The sequence below is a fragment of the Indicator indicator genome, chromosome 21 (genome assembly GCF_027791375.1).
Source record: "Indicator indicator isolate 239-I01 chromosome 21, UM_Iind_1.1, whole genome shotgun sequence".
Lineage (NCBI taxonomy): Eukaryota > Metazoa > Chordata > Aves > Piciformes > Indicatoridae > Indicator > Indicator indicator.
The window spans coordinates 12,261,339-12,280,608 of record NC_072030.1 but is presented as its reverse complement, the minus strand read 5'-3'; the positions used below and the strand labels follow the sequence as shown (position 1 = coordinate 12,280,608).

Sequence of the window (19,270 nt, the reverse complement as noted above, 5' to 3'; positions counted from 1 at the left end):
AAGATGACTCCTATGTAACATTTAGTCCTGTGTTTGGTTTTACGGAAGTCCTATGTTTGATGTTACAGGATCCTATGTTTGATCCTATGCTTGGTTTTACAGGGTTCAGTATACACATTTTAATAACTCAAGACCTAGCTGAAATCAAACTCTACCACATATGAGTAGTTAGAACCTGTACCAAATTCCCAAGGACACTCACAGAGTAGCCAGTCCTAATGAAGCAGGAGTTACTGAGTAAATCCTCCCTAAAAATAAACTGTCAGTGGTACAGCACAGGGCTGCCAATCTTTCCTTACCCTTTGAGCTGCATTCTGAAACCTGAGGGAACAACAAAGCTGTGAACTCCAGAAGTGGTACTCCAGAAGTAGGTCACAGCTTGATGCATGTGCCATAGCTCTCCTAGAAGGTCCTGACACAGGGCTGGGGGATGAGCCAATATGTGTAGCCGCTGCTGGGTCTCCTTTCCCTTCGCTATCAGGTATTCAAGTCACCTGCCAGACCTTGTACCAGCTTGGCCTTTCTGCCTGTCATGAGATGGAGAACTGCAGCACCCCTCACCTGAGCCACATGTGAGCTGCTGGCAGCTCACACTCAAATCATCTTTCTTAGGGTGCATCGCTGGGTTCTGTTCTGATAATATGAAGGGAAGTAAACTGTAGGCATTTTAAAGCAATGTGTTGTGTGGAGATGCTTGTACGGTTTTCCTATTTTAAGCATAGAAAATACCATTGTAAAGCAGCGCTAGTAGTATTTTAGCTTTTAGCATGTCTGAATGGAAATTGTTTCTAAATGTTCCTACATGTTTTCCTTCACAGTCTTTATGAATGCAGCAATACCAATTGCAGCTGTACTTATAGTAAGTATGGACTTTCCTAAGTAGTGTCAATTACAACTGCATTATCAAGTATAAGTGATGTGGAAATGAGGAAAGAGGAGGACAGGATGCAAACCTGCTACCCATTTGCAATTCCTCTGGGAGAGAATGGAAAACGCCCACTTGTCATCCTGAGCAGAAGCAGCCTGGAGCATACAGCACTCCCCTAAACTGTTAAGAGAGTATAATTTAGATTATCTAAATTTAAGTGCATATGAAATATGACATGTTTGTGCATTTCCTTCTTTATGACAAAACACTGATGGTGATGCCTGTCTCTTTATAGACATTTGTGGTCCATGCTCATCTGACAACAAAGGCTGACTTCTCCCCATCTGTAGCATTTGCTTCCATCTCCCTATTTCACATTCTTGTGTCTCCATTGTTCCTGCTCTCCAGTGTGGTCAGATCCACTGTCAAAGCATTAGTAAGGTGAGAATGGTAAAAAAGACTTTGCTACCACCTCTCTGACTTCTGAGAGTGTGTCTGTGGCTCATTCTATAGTTGTTAAGTTTAGGAATAATATGATGATTATTTCTGTGTTGTTGTAAATTGCTTCCCAGCTTTTTACCTTGCATGGCTCCCTTGGCTGTAGCATGTGGGCCAAGTTCTTTGCTGATACAGCTGTCACAGACAATATTTTGTGATCCACAGCTAATACCTCATTGAATAGAGTGGGCTGAGCTACACTGATACTGCATGCAGTGTATATGTGGTAAAAAGAAAGGAAGCCAAAACTTGCTTAAGATTTAGTTTTGCAAATCACCCAAAGGTTTCCTTCCATCAAGCATATAGAAGGGAACAGGGTAATCACAGAAGCATGTGTTTCAGTATACATCTCTTGGTCTATGCTCAGCCGTCACCTCTCTGTCTGAGAGGTTGCCTGTTGGTGGGAAGTTAGACTTAGACTTAATCAAATTTAAAAAAAAAACAAAACTCATGTGTGAGAGTAAGTTCATGACAAAATGTCTACTCCAGACTTGAATTTTTCCTTTCTTATGAACATGTTAGTCTGAGCATTCCAAAGGTGAGAAAAAACTCCCAGTGCTCTTTTGCTGGGAGCTCTGAGTATCCACAGATCTGTGTAAAAGCCTCTTAGCGCTTTTTGTATGCAGTGTAACTCTACCTGACTGATAGGGGAGGAAAAGACAATCTGGACTTCTTACTTTATTAGGACTTCTTTGTGACCTCCAATATAGCTGTCTGAAGAGCTTGTCTAAACCATGGAACAGATACTGGACACCAGCCCTTGCTTAATTGCCTTTGGAGCCCTTGCTTAATTGTCACCTTGGAGATGAAGACTGCAGCAGGAGGCTGAGATTGACCTTGCTGTTTCAAAATTCGCTGACAGTGCAAAGCCACAGCTGTGTCCTCTCCTTACAAGTGTGACATCTGAGAGCATTGGCATCTGACATGAATTTTTTTGCAGCCACTGTGGTAGTCCCTAGAGTCTTGGCAAGTTCACATGCTAAGATTGCAAACCAGCAAAGCATCGGAGGGCCTGCACTGGTAGTGGGCATGTAGTTTGGCTTCTCTGAAGATTTCTTTGTAAATGTGGGTCTTGGTGTGCCTGTTAATGCTGCTGGAGCAATTCTAAATTATTAGTATCAAGCAAGTGTTAATTGTTGCTATCTGGGAGTTCTTCATGTGTTATTCTGTGGTTATCTTCCTGTTAACAGGCTGTTCCCCTGCCACTTGTAGTGCAGGCAGGAATTCCTGGGTTCATACTCTGTAACACAGTTGACAGGATCCTTGTCTTCCTGGCTGGCTATATCACAGTAACCCAGCACTGTTCCAGAGTGCACTGCTCCACAGTGCTGCAGGTGGTACTCTAGATGTGGCTTCTGAGTACTCCATCCTTTGGTGCAATGTTTTGGAAGGAGGCCCCGGATATTTTCAACACATGCAAACACGTGAAGCAGACAGCTATTAGAAAGCTGTGTTTCTGCCAACTGAGCACAACTAATGTTTGCTTGCTGTAAGTGTGCCCTACTGTTAAACCTTTCTGCTAATAAATAGCTGAGCAGTAAGATCAGGTAAAGGTAACCTAACTCTGAAGAACACTGACTTTCTTTAGCTTGATATATTGTAATTGGATTTTAGCAAGCATACAAGACAGTTCCTTTCTGTGACTACAGGAGAAACTAAGTGAAGCAGATGATCCAGCAGTGAAAACAGCATGTGAAGGACACTAAGAGGATTCTGTTAATATTGGCTACAGTCTCTGATGACAGGTGCTAATAAGGACAGTATTCTCCACAAATAAGCTTGTCAGTATCTTCAATGTGCCCAATTGCAAAGATTGTCATTGACACTATCAGAACTGTGTGATTAATCCCTATAGTAAAACAGATTTAAAACTTCTGTTCCATGTAGGGGTCCTGCAGACTTTCACCCCTGAGACCATCTACAGGGCTAGATTGTTTGCATCTGAGAGTGGGAACTGTTGAAAGTCTTTAGGAAGGTGAAAAATTCTGTTATCTCTTTGAAAATTTTGGTTTAGAATGGAGTGTTTGTGTCACTGAAAGTTAAAGCTGAGCAGCCAGTTGATGGATTTCTCAAGCTCAAGGCCTTCAAGGACAAAGTGTGCACAGTTTTCCATCAGCAAAGGTCAAGTAGCAAGAGTGGCATTGTGTATCTTACTGGATTTAATATGAAACCACTTTTTCAGTCAGCTGTGCAAATAACCCTGTGTTAATCAATGCATCTATTTTGTGGCTTAAGAGTAAGCTCCCACTTGGAGATATTGGAATACTAGTGAAATTGCAATGTCACTGAGAGCTCTGCAGAGAACATCTTTTTTTTATTCTTTAAGAGTGTTTAACAGTGTGTTATTCTGAAGTGGAAGTTGCTGTCTCTAGCAGAAGATTTTCTAATAGCTGTACTGTGTTTTTTTCAGTAAGTGCCACAGAAGCAGTGATTCCAGAAGCAGAGCATTGGGCAGGGAGATACACAACCAGAGACCAAAAAGCAAAATCAAACTATTGAATGGCTTAATAAAGACATGATCTTGTTTGGGTATGCGTGGTTTGCTGTCTTCTTCCTCCTGGAGCAGACAGACAGGGGACTTCTTTATCTGCTCTGTATACCTTCAGAGCAATTATTCTAATGTGGGACTAAGTCTCCTATAGAGATGTGGGTGCAGCTGCATACCAACTCTCTATATATTCAGCATCTAAACCATCATTTGCTGGAGCTTCTAATTTCTTCCTTTGAGATAACAGACCTTCCCATTAAGGAATTGTGGTTCAGCATGAAGACTGAATTAATTGTTGTGCTTCTTGCCCCACTCCAAGTAGTTACTCTCCTCCTTTTCAGTTGCTTAGACTGTAGTACCTGCTATAGCTAAATTTACTTCACTCTGCTGTCACTCGCAAGCAGGCAGGTTGTCAGGAAAGTTGTAGAGCCAGTTCTCTCCTAGGGAGTCCTCAGGTGGCTTCCATCTCTACTTGCAGGACAAATACTGACAGAGGGTCTGCAGTGCTCTAATGCTTTAGTCTAAGCACTGCTTTCACACCAGTTGGGTATCTCATGAAGTTCTTAGAGGAGAGTAAGTTTCCTTCTGAATAAGAAATTCCTGGCAGTGGAATGCAAAATAAATGCTTTTATTAAAAAATATTACTGGTTTTAAATTTTAAGATTTCTATATTAGCAGATAGCTACATATCACTATGCTACAGAAGCATCATTTGACTCTTTCTTCCCAATTAGCCTAAGGCTAAATATTGAAATCAATTTTTTCAGTCCTTGTCTGTACATTTATTTTTAGGAACTTAAAGACCTTCTGCAACTTTAGCATTTTGGAGAGTGATAGTTAACTTATTTCCAGCTAATTGAGCCCCTTTGATCTTGAGTTTATGATTCAGTCCACTTCCTTTGCAAATTTCATTTGCTGTCCCTGAGAGTAGATCAGATACACATTTTATAAAGTCAGGTACAGAGATAAAATCGATGCCATGATCTGTTAAATGTCATAATAAAGGGACATTATCTCTTACCTAATTAAATCTTCAGCAGCTTGTGAAGATTTAATGCCATCTCCTTTGTTGCTGGTTGTCAGGATTCCTTTTAATGCCTCATCTGTTGAATGCTGCTCTGTTATGATATATTCCTTTTTATTACCTTATACACTTTGTATTTCACCATAGCTGGTTGGATTTGTCTCACCATGTACAGATGTCATCAGGCTGCTAGTGTTCATAAGGCCGGTCAGCAGAACTGACTGTGCCACCCTTCAGTAACATAGGTAACATTAATTCTGCTCTAAGCATGTAGCTTCAGAAGGAGCTACTACTGTAACCCAATGCCTGAAAAAACCTTTTATGTAATCTTTCTGGTGGTACAGAAAAGACAAGACTTAGGAAGCATCTACACAAACCATTAAAATACTGTAGCAGTACCTTCTTATTGCAAGTTTTCATATACCTATAACAAAATGAAAGCAAACAAGCTGCACAGCAGGCAGTGGCTGAAGTACTAAAGGGGATGCTCTATAATATACAGAAGTTTTGCATCCACATTAAGGTGTGATTCTGTCTTTTCAGTGTGCAGAAACTGAGTGAATTCCTGTCCAGTGAAGAAATTGGAGAAGAGCATGATAAATCTGAGCTGAGAAGTGCAGATAATCACAGCAAATACCAGGCAGTGGTGAGTAATGCTGTTTACCTGCAGATGAAGTGGCCGGAGTCATCTGTGCCCAGAATACTTATTTTTATTTTTATTTTTTAACCTTTCCATCTTCTAACAGTTATTTCCTGCAATTGCAAAAACTTTTTAGCACTCTGAACTGTGTATGTCATAACATGGTTGTTTGTGTTTAGGACATTTTGCTGGTACTGCCACCAATTACAGCTTATTTCTGTCTCCTTGATTTTACACAGCCACTCAAAGTTGTTAACCGCAAGAGGCCTGCCAGGGAGGACTGGAACAATTACAGCTCTCACATGAGAAGACCAATTAACATCACAGAAGCAGATGATTTCTGTGTAAAGGTGATATGAAGGTCACTTTAATAGCACTTACTTCTAGCTCACTAATAGTTACTTTTGTATTCTGTTGGCAGTTTCAAATTCAAGAACCAAGATTTGACATGAACTGTCAGACACTTGTGCTCATGTCAGAGATTAACCCTCACCGTTCTTCTCAATATCTTCCATTTTAACAACTGATTACTGACCTGTGTGTTATGATTAGCTGTGTGTATTCCTCTAGATTTCACTCACCAGTTTTCTATTTGAATTGTTTAAGTTATTAGCAATGTTCTCATGAAGAAAAAAATTAAAATTACCCATACCACTTTGAAGACTGATGCTCTTGCTTTGCTATAGAGATGGACAGAAGTAACAAGAATCTTGATGGCTGTTCTGGTGATTCTGTTTATTTAGTCAGTCTACTACATTTGCATTTCCGGCACAAGAGAATGAATAATTCAGTTTCATGGGACTAAGTAGGACAAATGGCAGTACTTTCAGAGGTTTTCAGAGGCTGTGATCTGACATGCTGCTTTGGTGCAGTATCCTTCTTGAGAAGACGTGCAGGAAAGTAAGAGGAATGTGAGAGAGAGGGTTTTGGGGAGGATGATGTAGGAGTGGCAGACTGCCTGGAGTGAGAACAAAGGAGTTTGTCTCAAAGGAGAGCCCACAGCAGTAACCTCTGTCTTAAACAGAAAGCCAGGGCCAGCTGTAATCTTTGACTTCATCTGCTTACATCCTTGTCACCAGTGGCACCTAGGCCTGCAGCTCATTGCCAACGAAGAGGCATTTTTAAAAAGAGGGTCCTCTGGCAGCCTTTGGTAATCTAAAGGGAGGAACACTGTGCTTTCTTTTGCTCTACTTTTCCCAAGAATTACCTTTTTTTTTTTTTTTTTTTTTAATCTCTCCACAGTAGGATAAAGGTGCCCCATTCTACTCTTCTCAGATCAAAAAATGTACCTTGAGTTGCTGAAAGGCTTTTAAGGCTTCAATGACTTTGAAAAAGTGTGAGAAGATCATTCTATATAAATATAGACCTTATAAAATTGTTTCACCTTTCTGATTTTTCACAGTATTCATGGAAATCACTTCCACTTGAAGTCCTGAGCAGGTTTTGCTTTCTGTTTTTGGTCTTTTTCAGGGAAAAGATTTCTGTATCTAGCAAAGTCTAGATTAGCTGTGAGTCAATATCTGAAATATAAAGGAAAATACTGTAAAAGGCAAAAACATCTAAGTTCTGTGACAAGTTCTGCAAAATCTACTTGGGATTTGGGCTGAGTAATTTCTTTATATGCTGCAGTGTTTAGGGTGACATTCGGTGCTCAGCAGAGAGCAAACTGTAACTGTACATAATTTAATCATGTCATAATCATTTCCTGGTTTTGAGGTGCCCACCTTACAAATAACAAAACAGAAGAAACCCTAAACAGAAACTTATTTTTTTCCTGAAGGAATTTCTCATAATTTCATAGTTGTTGTGCTTGTTTGAGTCCAGAGGTTCTTGCACATCAGAATATAAGCCTTTACAAAACCTGTCATTTGCCTGTTTTCTGCAAAGGTTGACTGTTCCTGGACCCAATGTGATGAAAACAGAAGTGCCTGTGATGTTGAAAAAATTAAGTGAGCTCTAAAGCTGGTTCTGTGTTTCTTTTTTCCTTCCATATTGGTATAGATCACAAATGGATTTTTCACTTGGACACCTGAAGGTCCTCCAGCATTGTCCAACATTGATATCCGCATCCCTCAAGGTACAAAATGGCATCAGGTATACAAAATAAGTTGTTTTTCTGTGAGCATTTGGTAAATCAGATTTTTATATATGCTTTCTTCTCTCACAGGTCAGCTAACAATGATTGTAGGGCAGGTTGGCTGTGGTAAGTCATCTCTCTTGCTAGCCATACTTGGTGAGATGCAGAAGATCTCTGGGAGCATATTCTGGAGCAGGTAGTGCTATTTAAAAATTCAAGATTGAGTATTGCAGAAAAGAGGCAAAGTTTATCCTGGGAACCATTAGGTGGAGTCAAGGGTTTTGTAGGTGTACATTCAAGATAAAAACCTTATCCTAATGGTAGGGGAGCACATCAGAAAGAACCCTGGCAGGGTCAGACAACCGATCTAGTCCCTGAATAGGAACAGATAACCATACTTGGGCATTCTGCACCCCAGTGACATAACCTGCATGAAATCATCGCTTACCAGGGATCAGAACTGATTAGCTCAAGTGTTGTGTTGCTATGGAATACATTTGCCCTTTCAGGCCTGAACTCAAGTCTTTGAATGGGCTGACCAGGAGTGGTCCTTGGCTATGCTTTTAGATGTGTGCTCCATCTCAGCTGATCTGGCACCTGAGAAACTGAAGACTTTTCTTTTAAGTGATAGTGACCTCAGGGTACTCCCCTAATTTGACAAGAGGGAGGTAGTCATGTCCTTCCTTCCTTTCCTAAGGGCACTCAAGCAGCTGTGCTCTGACAGCCAGATATAGGCTATACTTGTGTCTCACCTTTGTACTGGCCGTGAGGGGAGGGAAGACAAACACTGCCCAGCTCCAGAAGCTGTACTGTTAGGACTTGGTTTCCTGATCCTCCATCTAAGTGGCAGATGGTATATAATAGATTGCAATTGCTGTGTGTGGTTTCTGGTAAATTACTGCCATCTCCTGTACACTGTCTGATCAATGTGTGTGAACATTTTTTGCCCTGTTTATTTTACAGTACTACACTTTCTAGCCATACAGATTACTCTTTCCCTTTTGAGATACAATTATCTGTAAGTGTTGCAAATTGCAGAAGAACCTAGAGAAAATTCAGTTTATTTCCAGATGATTGGGAATGAAGGAACAGTGAACTATGTCAAGTCCAGACACTATTGTGGACAGAGAGTCATTGTTACTCAGTGCAGTGTTATGCACTGATTTTGGAAACAATTCTCACCAATTCCTTGAGAGTTTGTAGAGAGATGTTATTGATATCAGCCTTCATGCATAAGCCAGTCATGCTACACATTTACACATGCTTTAATAGTACAAGGAAGGAAGATTCCCTATTTTATAGGTGAGGAAAATGGAACAGAGGAAGGTGACCAGCAGGTGAGGGAGACAAGAGCAGAAGCCAGATTTCCAGAATGTGGTGATCTATCCCTTAAAACGTACTTCCCAAGGAGAAAATCCGAGTATGGTGAGGAACCATACAGAATCCCTGCAGCCTTATTGGGTGAACTAATTTCATTTCGGTAAGGCTGTAATTTTTTTACAGATGACATAACATGATTAAGAAGTGTAATTTGAAAGTCTGAAGCTAAACTAAAACAGATGACATGATGGTTCCAATCAGACTGTGGTTTTAAATAGCACTTGTTTAGAAGTGGGTGCTTCACAACATTGTAAAGGTCAGAACTGGTTTTCATGTCTTCTATATGTGCCAAAGTATCACAAGGTAAAATTCAGTTGCTGTCTGTCAGATGTGCATAAAGGGGCTGTGGCTGAAACAGTCTCAGCACTGTAAGTGCTGGCTGCAGTGGGACAGATTGTTTTATCTCATCTTCCAGGGCTATTGCCATGTGTGCTGGTCTATTCAGAATGGTAGATGCAGTCACTGCGGGCTGCACACCTGTGTTGTAAAGCTATCTGATGATCTAAGAATACTAATGCCTGACCAGGTACATGCAACATTATCCCACGTTCCAGGAGAGTAGTCACCAGAGCTTGTAGCCTTAGCTCAGGCAGTAAAATGTCACCAAAATCAGGAAGACCTTTGTTACAGTTCTTTGTTTGGCATGAGATGAATGCTTGGCTTCAGTCATTCACATTACAGAATAGTCCTGAATTATTTCATTCCAAATTTCCTTCCCCTTCCCTTCCTCCAAGGTCACAGCTATGAAGATGAGGGATGCATCCTGCTGACAAGACACTCAATGCTCAGGAAATCTGGGTTCTATTCCTGGCCCTTCCCTTGGTCTAATGGATAACCTTGCATAAGTCATTTCCCTCCTCTGTATCTCCATGCTATATTGATAAAACTGGGTTAAATTCATATCATCTTCATTTGCTTCCTCTACAAATTGTTTCAAAACCTTGAAAAGAAATGTAATTTATTCCTGAGTTAGTAACTGGCTAATCACAAGTGAGCACAGGCTTGTTTGTGATTTTATTTTGTTGTTTGTATTACGGTGTGTGCCTGGAAGATCCATCTCAGATTACTGTTGCTTGTCCAAAGCAAGCTGAGAGCATCTCAGCATAAATATTTTATAATATGGTTAGAGATTAACAAAAATAGAGAAATCGTTACTTATATTCTGAACAGTATTGATTTGACTGGTTATTGAGTAAATAATTATAGTATATGTCATGCTAATTTCTTCTGGGCAGTATCTCACTTAATTCACAGGGAGCAATTTATAGCATAAGTCCTTTTGAAGTAAATAATATCAGAAGACTGACCTACATAAGAAATAGTTTACTCAAGCAATTATGTCATTTTTTTTCTAAACAGGACACACATACTCCCATGTGAATCTAGAGTCCTTATAATATGAAATGCTAGATTTAGTAAGGTTGTTAACAGATTTTCTTTTCTTGATGTACAGTTGACTGTTTTCAAATGGCAATATTTGAAAAGTTATCTTGATGCCTAAAAAGTACATTGATTTTTACAAAAATGTGTTTGGTGGTGCTTACTTTTAGAAACACTCAGGAACCTGATAGTTTCTGTAAATTATGTGTTGCTACTTAATGATATGCCGAAGGTTCATGGGTTCTTGCCACCGAGTTCACAGTGTCACTATAAAGACAAAATGTGAGGTAACTGGAAAAGCTTTGTTCAGTACTCTGGCATAAAGATGCTAGTGGCTGGCTGCCCCTCTCAAATTCTACAGTAAAGTGAAGTTAGATATGGTCATTGCTCACTATGCCATAACTTTTTGGAAGGACCTCAAACCAACCTTTTCGCCTGCAGATATTTTCTTTCTTGGATATTTATAAGCAAATGGTGTTAGCATAAAGTTAGTATGTATACTCAAAGACATGGACACCTGTGTTCCTCCTTAACTTCATTTACACCATTTGACACACAGATATTTTAATTCTTTTCAATGGAACTGAATCTAGTATCAGTACTAGGGATGACCAGTCATCCTTCAAACAACTGGCTGTGAGCATTTAAGTACACATACAAAAATGGCAAACCCAAAACCTGTCTGTCCTTCAGGCCTGACTTATACAGGCACATCCCCCCAAGAATAGGGCTGATATAGAATACAGCATGTTACAAGTCAACTGAAAGTGGGATTTGGGGTTCAAACTAACCTATTATATCTTTGAAAGGTGAAGTTACTGCTATGGAAAAATACAGTATCACAAATTATTGGTTTGTTTTCCCTGAAAAAGTCCTTTTTTTACTGGAACTACATTCTTGTCACACTAGGACTTCTTAGTTCTGTTGGCACGTCCAGGACAGAGTGGGGATAATTTTGTTTGTGGAGTCAAATTAAATGTTCATAAGAGAAAAAAACCTGTCCCAAAATGTTTGGTTTTACTACTAAAATCAAGTCAGTTTGTGTAGAAGGAACAGACGCTGCACTGCAGCTCTGTGATGATAAATACTGTTTGCAGACTGTGCACTAAGTGGAATTTAATAGTTTTGCTTTCTAGGGCAGATTGCCTGTGCTTGCTTAAGTAAACAATCTTTGCTTTCTATTTGTGATGCAGCTGTACTTCTGACAGTGAGACGGGGGAAGATGGCAGGTATGGTATTGCATTGGTCTTCCTACTAAATCCATTGTGATAAAAGGAACCAAAGGTTTCTAAAATCTATGCTCAGGGTTTTCAGTCAGAGTTCTGAAAACCAGTGAAACTCCCACTGTATTAATTAGATTAGGATGCAGTTTTTGAAACCACTTCTGTGACTTATGAAAATGCAGGATTTTTATTGAACCATTGCTGCTTTGCAAATCATATCACAACTTTCCTCTACGTCTATGAAAATTCTTCTTAGAGTCTGAACCAGATAAGTGCCTATGCTACACCATAAAACCCAGTATCAAATATTGCTTTAAATGTTTAATTTATTAAAGTAAATTCTCCCTGTTACCCTTCTTTTTTTTTTTTTCCCCCTACATCCTGTCATAAGTTTTTTCTCACCTAGCATTCTTCAGGCACACACAAACTGAGAGGTGTGGGGAGCAGCAGATTAGTCCATCTGTTGGCAAGGGATACTTGCATGGAAATTATTTTTACCTGATTAACATAGTTCAGCTTGGATTTTGGGAATAGCTACAAAATCAGCTGAGAGCAAAGCTTTCTTACATGATTCTCATTTTAGTGTGGTGCACAAACCTCTAGAAGGGCAAACCTTGTCTAAGTGACAATCCTGTCCCTTCTGAAGTCAATGACAGCTTCGCTCAGCAGAGGAAAAATACCATATGATATCCATTTTCCTGACTTTACACTGTTTTTTCTGTTGACCAGAATATTTTCTTGGTTCTGTGTTGCACAAGCTACTACCTTTACTTTAGATTTATCAACCTCTTTTCCCACTTACCTTATTTCTCACACGCATTACCTAGTTGTCAGACTGAGTCCTGCAAAACTTCTGCTCCCAGCCATGTGTGGTAGAAGAGGTACTTTCAGGTGTCTAGAAACTAAGGCTCATGTTAACAGATTTTAGAAATCACAGATCTTTCTTTTGGGGACTGCACTTTCTGGGCCAGTTTAAAATGAAACCATTTAGACCTGTTAAGATACAAGAGAAATACAATCGGAATTAGACTTAACATGTTTGAAACCGTTATATGGGGGTGGACAGCAAACAGTAAGAGGTAGCATGTACAACAACATGGTAAGCATATACAAAAGCAGGAAAAGTTACTAGACTGCATGAAACAAATACATGTCCTGGGAATCCTATTCATGTTGGGTAAGCTCTATAGGAATATATCGGTTCAATGCTTTTCTACAAGGTTGTTTAGTGCTTATCAAAATTGAAGCTTTAACCATATATTTATTATTTTTTAGGTTAGTACAGATTTTTAGCGTACTTAAGAGAGTATTTCTGTTACGCAGTTGTTTTGTTGTATTTTTCACTACAACGTAGTGATAGTACTTTAAGGTATTATTTGCACTCTCTGAAATCATTGAATTTCTTAAAAAAACCCCAAGCCAACCCTTGTTTGTTTTCTGCAGCCCAGAGAAGGAGGTTCCTGTTGACACAGAATGCAGGTAAAACACTTTCAAAGCTGATGGGAACCTTCAGAGGTCCCTTCCACTGTCTTGAGTTGCTTCTCCTTAAAAAGCAAATGCGTTTTCTCTATATGGAGCTACTGCAAGATTTGGAAGTGAAAAACAAGCAAGTGACCCTTGCAGTTTGAAAATGGCAAAAAGTATGCTCCTGAGTACTTGGGACTGCCAATAGCAGAATGTTCCATTACCTATCTTCAAGCTGAAAAAAATGGAAGCATATTATTTTGTTCATGCAGCAATAGTACAGGACAGTACACATTTGTGTCATATCTGAGAACATTTGATTTTGAGTTGTTGGCCTATATTAGAAATTCACAAATTGTGCAAAATAATCAAGATAAAATTGAGTCAGCAGTCCAGAACATACAGAAAAGGCTTTGCAATGTGTTCTTTACCATTAGAATCATAACTCCATTACTTTTTCATAACTTTTTTAAAAAGGGCCAACATCTCAGGCTGGGTAGGTTATTGAGCCATGTATGTTTATATGTGAACATCCCTTAATTATCTTTATTTCCAGTCATCTTGAATCGTTACTGAGTCTGCTGGACGTAACAAAATGAAATGTGACAGTAGAGTTAGATTAGTAACTTTAAGCTAACAACCTTCACAATGTTGTTTCTGATTCTAAATTAATGAACAGGCCTGCTCCTATATTAGCCAAAGCACATAGCCTCCAGGGAGCTCAGGAAAGGTTTGTCTTATTTATTGTAAGGTTGAATTTTGCTGTCTGAGTCTATGTGAAAAGAGGCTATGGTTAGTCTGTCTTGAGTTATTGGAGGACAAAAAATTACCCTTCCTTGGTGAAAATGCATGTTTATGCAGTCAGGAGATAGGATGTAATTACTTGAACCTCCAAAATAAATTCCTCATCAGGTCTTTGTCTGCTAAGGCATTTACTTGCATTCAGTCTTCTGAGTGTGAAACCTTAGGCAGGTTCGAGGCAGGATTTTAGAGAAAGTGTTGCACACTCAGTTCCAGAATATTTTGTTCTCTGGGTTTTTGGCTGCATGTTTCTCATAGTTTCAATAGAAGTTTTGTTTGACTGCACCTTTACTGTAAGAAGCAGTGTACAGATGCACTTGCAAGCTTTTTGCAAATGTCAAAGTATGGTCTGCCCTGATATGTCATACTAGTGTCAATTTGCAATTAAAATTAATTTAGAGAGGCTTACTAAATTCTAAGTCCATAATGAATTTCGGCAAGCTCATTGCTTGTTCCCAAATTCCTTGAAGGAAGTGATTCTTACTGATGGCCTAAAAGCAGAATGGAAGCCAAATGTGAATGGTTTTGTAGAGCATTGTGCTGGTTCTCTGCGTGGAATGCACCTTACTGGCAGTGCTTATATCTTCACGGAGCAAAAGAACACTTTTTACAAAAGTTATAAAATCAATGTCCTCAAAATGTTAGTACTGTTCTTCAAAAACTAAATTAGAAGTAACTTTTTATTTGCATGGAGAATTAAGAGAAGCAAAGACACAGTTTAAGACAATGAAAGGGCAGGGAAGGGAAATCATGTTTGTCTTGGGATGCTCACAGCAATTATTTCTCGATCATTGGGATGAGAATTTCATATCAATTAAAATAATGCTTCCCTCTTGAGGCAGGACTGAATGCTCTTAGAATTAGATTTTGGGACTGTGACCTGGGCTGCCTAGGGGATTTTCTTCTGTCTTTTTTCCCTTTTTTGTGTGTGTGTTTCTGTTTCATTTTCCAGTAATGATACTTTATAAAACATAATTAAATTCTAATGAGCCATCAAACATTTGAACTTGGAAGCATGTTAGCAGGGTAATATAACTGTGTATTCTTCTGGGTTATCAAAGAAAATTGGATCCTGTAAAAATTTCTAAGCAAGTTTGGTGAAAGCCTGAGCAGGTTGACTGACCTTAACTCCTGATAAAAAGATAAAATGCCTGAAGTTTTTTGCCTGCTCATGGTTTGAATTGCATTGAGATCCAACTAGAAGGCTGTAATGGCTGTTTAGCAGACAAAAGGTACATTTGGGTGAGAGGTCCTATCTTTTTATTGTATTATCTGTTTTCTTTCCAGCTATATCAGCTATGTTTTTAGGTGTATGATCCCTCTTTTGGCCTTCTTCTGGAGACACAGTGATATCTCACTGAGTTTTCCAACAGTACTGGTTGCACTGATAGAAGATTTCCTTTCTCCCAGCTCTGCCTTAGTCCATGACAGCCAACAAGAGCATCACTAGGAGGCCAATATTTTTGTTTTTAAAGAGTAGTAATAATCCCCATGAAATAAAAAAACATATCAGCTGAGTCATCCCTTCTGAAGATACATTATGAGGGCAATTCCACAAGGAGAAATTTACCAGATATATTTTGTCTGTGTTCTCTTTTCTTGTCTTTGTAGACATAGAAAGATACTACCCATGGCCACACTTTTTTTCTTAGACTTGACTTCTCAGAATGGGGAAAACAAATGTTTGGGGCAGGAGAAATTGCCTTTGTGTATATGTGGAGTTAATTTAATTTTAAACACTTTAAAAATATCTTTTTAGAACATCCTTCCTTAAATGTGTTGCCTAACTACCAACGTTTTGTTGTTCTTCTTCTTCTTCTTTGTTAGTCTATCCAGAGCTGAGATTCCTGGTAATTTTCTTCCTGACATCTGTGCTGCTCAAGAGGCAGGCAGCTTTATTCAGCTAGTCTCTCTAAAAAGCCTCTCACAGGGAACAAACTGAAATTCAGTTTCAGTATTGTGCAGAGAATTTAACATCTTATTTTTTAACTTGATGAGAGACAAGAAACGAAAGACAGCACTTTTGAAACCTTATTACCAATTTCTTCCTTTACAAAGAACACAGTTTCCAAAAACATCTACTGCACTGATAAGCTGGGAACACTGTTTCATTGTTGTGTTTTTCCTAGGAAAAGAGGATCAGTAGCATATGCATCACAGAAACCTTGGTTGCTCAATGCCACAGTGGAAGAGAATATCACCTTTGACAGCCCTTTTAACAAACAGAGGTAAGAGGTTTCAGCACTGTCACATGCTTTACTCTCCTTTAGACAACAATGAAATTGCACTACCCTCAGTTCACTTAAGGCTCTCCATCTCCTGCTAATAAAAAATGTACTGCACCTGCCTGAATCGTGGCAAAAGACCCTGAGTCCTTCATGGTCCCCCTTTGACCATGGCTTTCCTGAAGGGCACAAGGGTCAGAGTTCTGTCTCACTTGAACTTAAGTGCAGAAATTGTTTCATTTCCAAGGAGTGTCCTTGCTTAGCATAGAGCATTTTCTTCTAACACCTACTCAACTGGTTTAACTGTCTTAAAAGAGCATAAGCCGTTTGGGAGTGGGAATGTTGTTTATTACAGTTTCAGTGTTTGGGACATCGTGAAGGATTAATGGACTGCCTTTTTATCCAGTCTAAATGCCCACCAAACATTCTAAGATATTTAAAGTTAATTGCTGGTATTCCCCCCACGCCAGCACTTAAAAAATGGTTGGCTATGCATTCACATCCTACATGCATTTTTCTGTCATCTTTGGATATTCAAACAAGAAACAAAGGTCTTGGGCATGAAAAAAGTTAAATGCTAACCAATAACAATATACCAGAGAAGAAGTGGTGCTTGTTTTGCTTGGTTTTAACTATTGGATATTTTTAACTGGAAGCTGCTTTTTCTTAGCTGAAATACTATTTACTTCCCTGTAGTTGAAAGAGATCCCATTAGAACAATTAGTGGCTAACAAATATGTTTTCCACTGTGTGATTTTTTCCAGCTGGTTAATTTTTGTTCCTCTGCAGGTAGGAAATGTGCTTCTTTAGCAGTATCTGTGTGGATTTTGCACTACCTTTTTTGTTTCTGCAGGTACAAAGCAGTAATTGATGCTTGTTCCCTCCAGCCTGATATTGACATTCTGCCTCATGGAGACCAAACCCAGATTGGAGAGAGGGTCAGTAAACAGCTACAGGCTTCTATTTTTGTTTTAAATATATAGAAGGGGTTTTATTATTTTGTTGTGTTCTTAAAATCTTACTGGTTATTTGGCAACAAAGGTAATCTTTTAGTGAAGTGTGTGTTTGGGTCATTAGTGTGAAAGCTCATTGCTCAGTAAACATGGAAACACTGTCATTTATGTCAGCTGCAGTGGTTCAAGCGTGCTGCTATCAGAATGTTTGACTCTTCTGTGGCCGCTGTCTCAGAGATCCTGATTTCACAGTGCATTTTTGGTTTCTGTAAGAGTAACATAAATAATTCATCGATTTGTAGAGCCCCTTCATTTCAAAAAGGACAGGTGTTTAGTCAACAGCAAACCAAACTTTAGCACATCAGGGCAGATTAGGGAGTCACAAGAAAGGAAGCAAGTCACAGATCAGTAAACAATTTACTCAGGCGTATGCCAGTTCTGTTGCAAACAAACAAAACCCCCCAAATTCTCAAACCGTAACAATCCACCCCATGTATTTAGGATACATTTCATACCTAATCTCCACACTGGCTAGCATGTTAATTTTACATGGATTAGTTCCCAATTCCTTGTGTAGCCAAATGAATGGTTTTTGACAGGAGGTGGAGTGAAGGGAGAAGGTGGAGTAGTGTTTTTGGCAGCATTTCTGGCTTATGAGAGCTTCAAGTGTTTGTGAAAACTGCAGAGGGACAACAGGGAGGATAAGTAACTCAGAGCAGGGGACTAAAGGCCAAAACCAAGTACAACAGCAACCAGGTAATGTTCACCTAGGCAGGGTCTGACCTTCCAGTTAGCAATTGCTGATGTCTCTGTATGATGGAGCTGGTAAGACAGTATACAGTTAGAAAAATAAACCCCAGGACACAGCCAGACTCATAAGGCTGACTTCTGAGTAGAATTCTGGTTTGGACTGTCTGCAGAATATCTATGCCACTTACACCATGATGTCACCAATGCTATTAAACATTTCCTGCCCCTATGGCATGTATGGAATACAGCTTCAGACATGCCATCTACACCATGATGTCACAAAAAGCATTAAACATTTTCCACCCCTCTAATGTGTGTGGAGTACAGCTCCAGATGGAGCACTCTGGCTGTCTTAACAATTTGTTTATTGTGTTCCCAGATGAATTGCAGGCCCACACTTTCAAAAAATTTCTCTGGGTTTCTTTGTCCAGAAAGACTTCTGTGGATAATTTAATCAGAATCTGAATATTCAGTTGATGTTTTTATAAGTGTCTGATTGTTTTTCTCCTGCTTATCTCCAGGGTATTAATCTGTCTGGAGGGCAGCGCCAACGCATCAGTGTGGCAAGGGCACTTTACCAGCAGACAAATGTTGTGTTCCTGGTGAGTAGATGCCATTATGTTCATGGTCCAAACAGAAGCACAAGATGTCAGCATTTGGAGTAGTACACGGATAACGCACAGAGGTCATTGTGGTTCACTGAGCTAAGCCAAGTGTGCACTGTTTATTCTATATCTGTTGTTAGCTAGTCTGCAGGTGGGGAGTATTTTGTAAATGCTGCAGAGAGACACAGGTATTAGGATACCAGCTGAAACGCTGATGCTTCCCCTCTCAGTCTGCTGACATTTGATTCTGCTCCTTGTGTTTATCTCTGATATGTAGAAATTTAGTAGTTTCTGCTGTATTAGTGGAATTCCTAAGATGTCTCAGAACTAAAATTAATATTGTCCTGTGTCTGGGATGTTTCCTTTCTGCAACAAACTAAGCTATCTTCCCACCCTGAAATGCTTGTGTATATCCTGTCCCAGATTCAACAGAAGTGCTATGGAAAAACGAGTGAGAGCAGGCTATGAAAATTTAGTAGGTGGGAAAACAGATGCATCCTACACATCCTAGTAGTGAATTTGCTAGCTGTCCAATTTAGGGTTTCCTTCTTACACTTAATTTTCAAGGTGCTTTGAATGCAGCTGTTATGGCAGTGAGATGTGAGTCACATGGGATTAGAAAAGTTGTAAACATTAGAGGTCACCCCTTAAAGTCTTGGAGGTTACTTAGACCTTTTCCTGTAATTAGGGTGATCAATATGTGCTTCCTTCATGTGTAGAGCATTTCCTGGAAATCCTAGAACTGGAAAAGAGTAGAGAATAGTTGAGCCAGGTGCTGCAGGTCAGCAGATCCAGTATTGGGTTCTAACTTGGCTGTGTCACTTTTCCCCCTTTTGTGCAGGGCACCAGTAGTCTGATAGTAGAAGGTTCTCCTGTAGTTTGATAATGTGAAAG

At 39.5% G+C, this 19,270-nt stretch overlaps 1 protein-coding gene across 1 annotated transcript in view; it reads left to right on the top strand.

Annotated features, from left to right (window-relative positions):
- Window positions 1–19,270, top strand: part of ABCC8 (ATP binding cassette subfamily C member 8) — a 69,950-nt gene that overhangs the window by 26,098 nt on the left and 24,582 nt on the right. Inside the window, exons 11-21 of the mRNA XM_054390602.1 lie at window positions 819–859; window positions 1,164–1,309; window positions 5,422–5,524; window positions 5,758–5,868; window positions 7,520–7,595; window positions 7,686–7,791; window positions 11,549–11,584; window positions 13,022–13,057; window positions 15,973–16,071; window positions 16,922–17,006; window positions 18,293–18,373. Of these exons, the coding sequence (XP_054246577.1) occupies window positions 819–859; window positions 1,164–1,309; window positions 5,422–5,524; window positions 5,758–5,868; window positions 7,520–7,595; window positions 7,686–7,791; window positions 11,549–11,584; window positions 13,022–13,057; window positions 15,973–16,071; window positions 16,922–17,006; window positions 18,293–18,373 (920 nt within the window). The remainder of the gene's footprint in view (window positions 1–818; window positions 860–1,163; window positions 1,310–5,421; window positions 5,525–5,757; window positions 5,869–7,519; window positions 7,596–7,685; window positions 7,792–11,548; window positions 11,585–13,021; window positions 13,058–15,972; window positions 16,072–16,921; window positions 17,007–18,292; window positions 18,374–19,270) is intronic.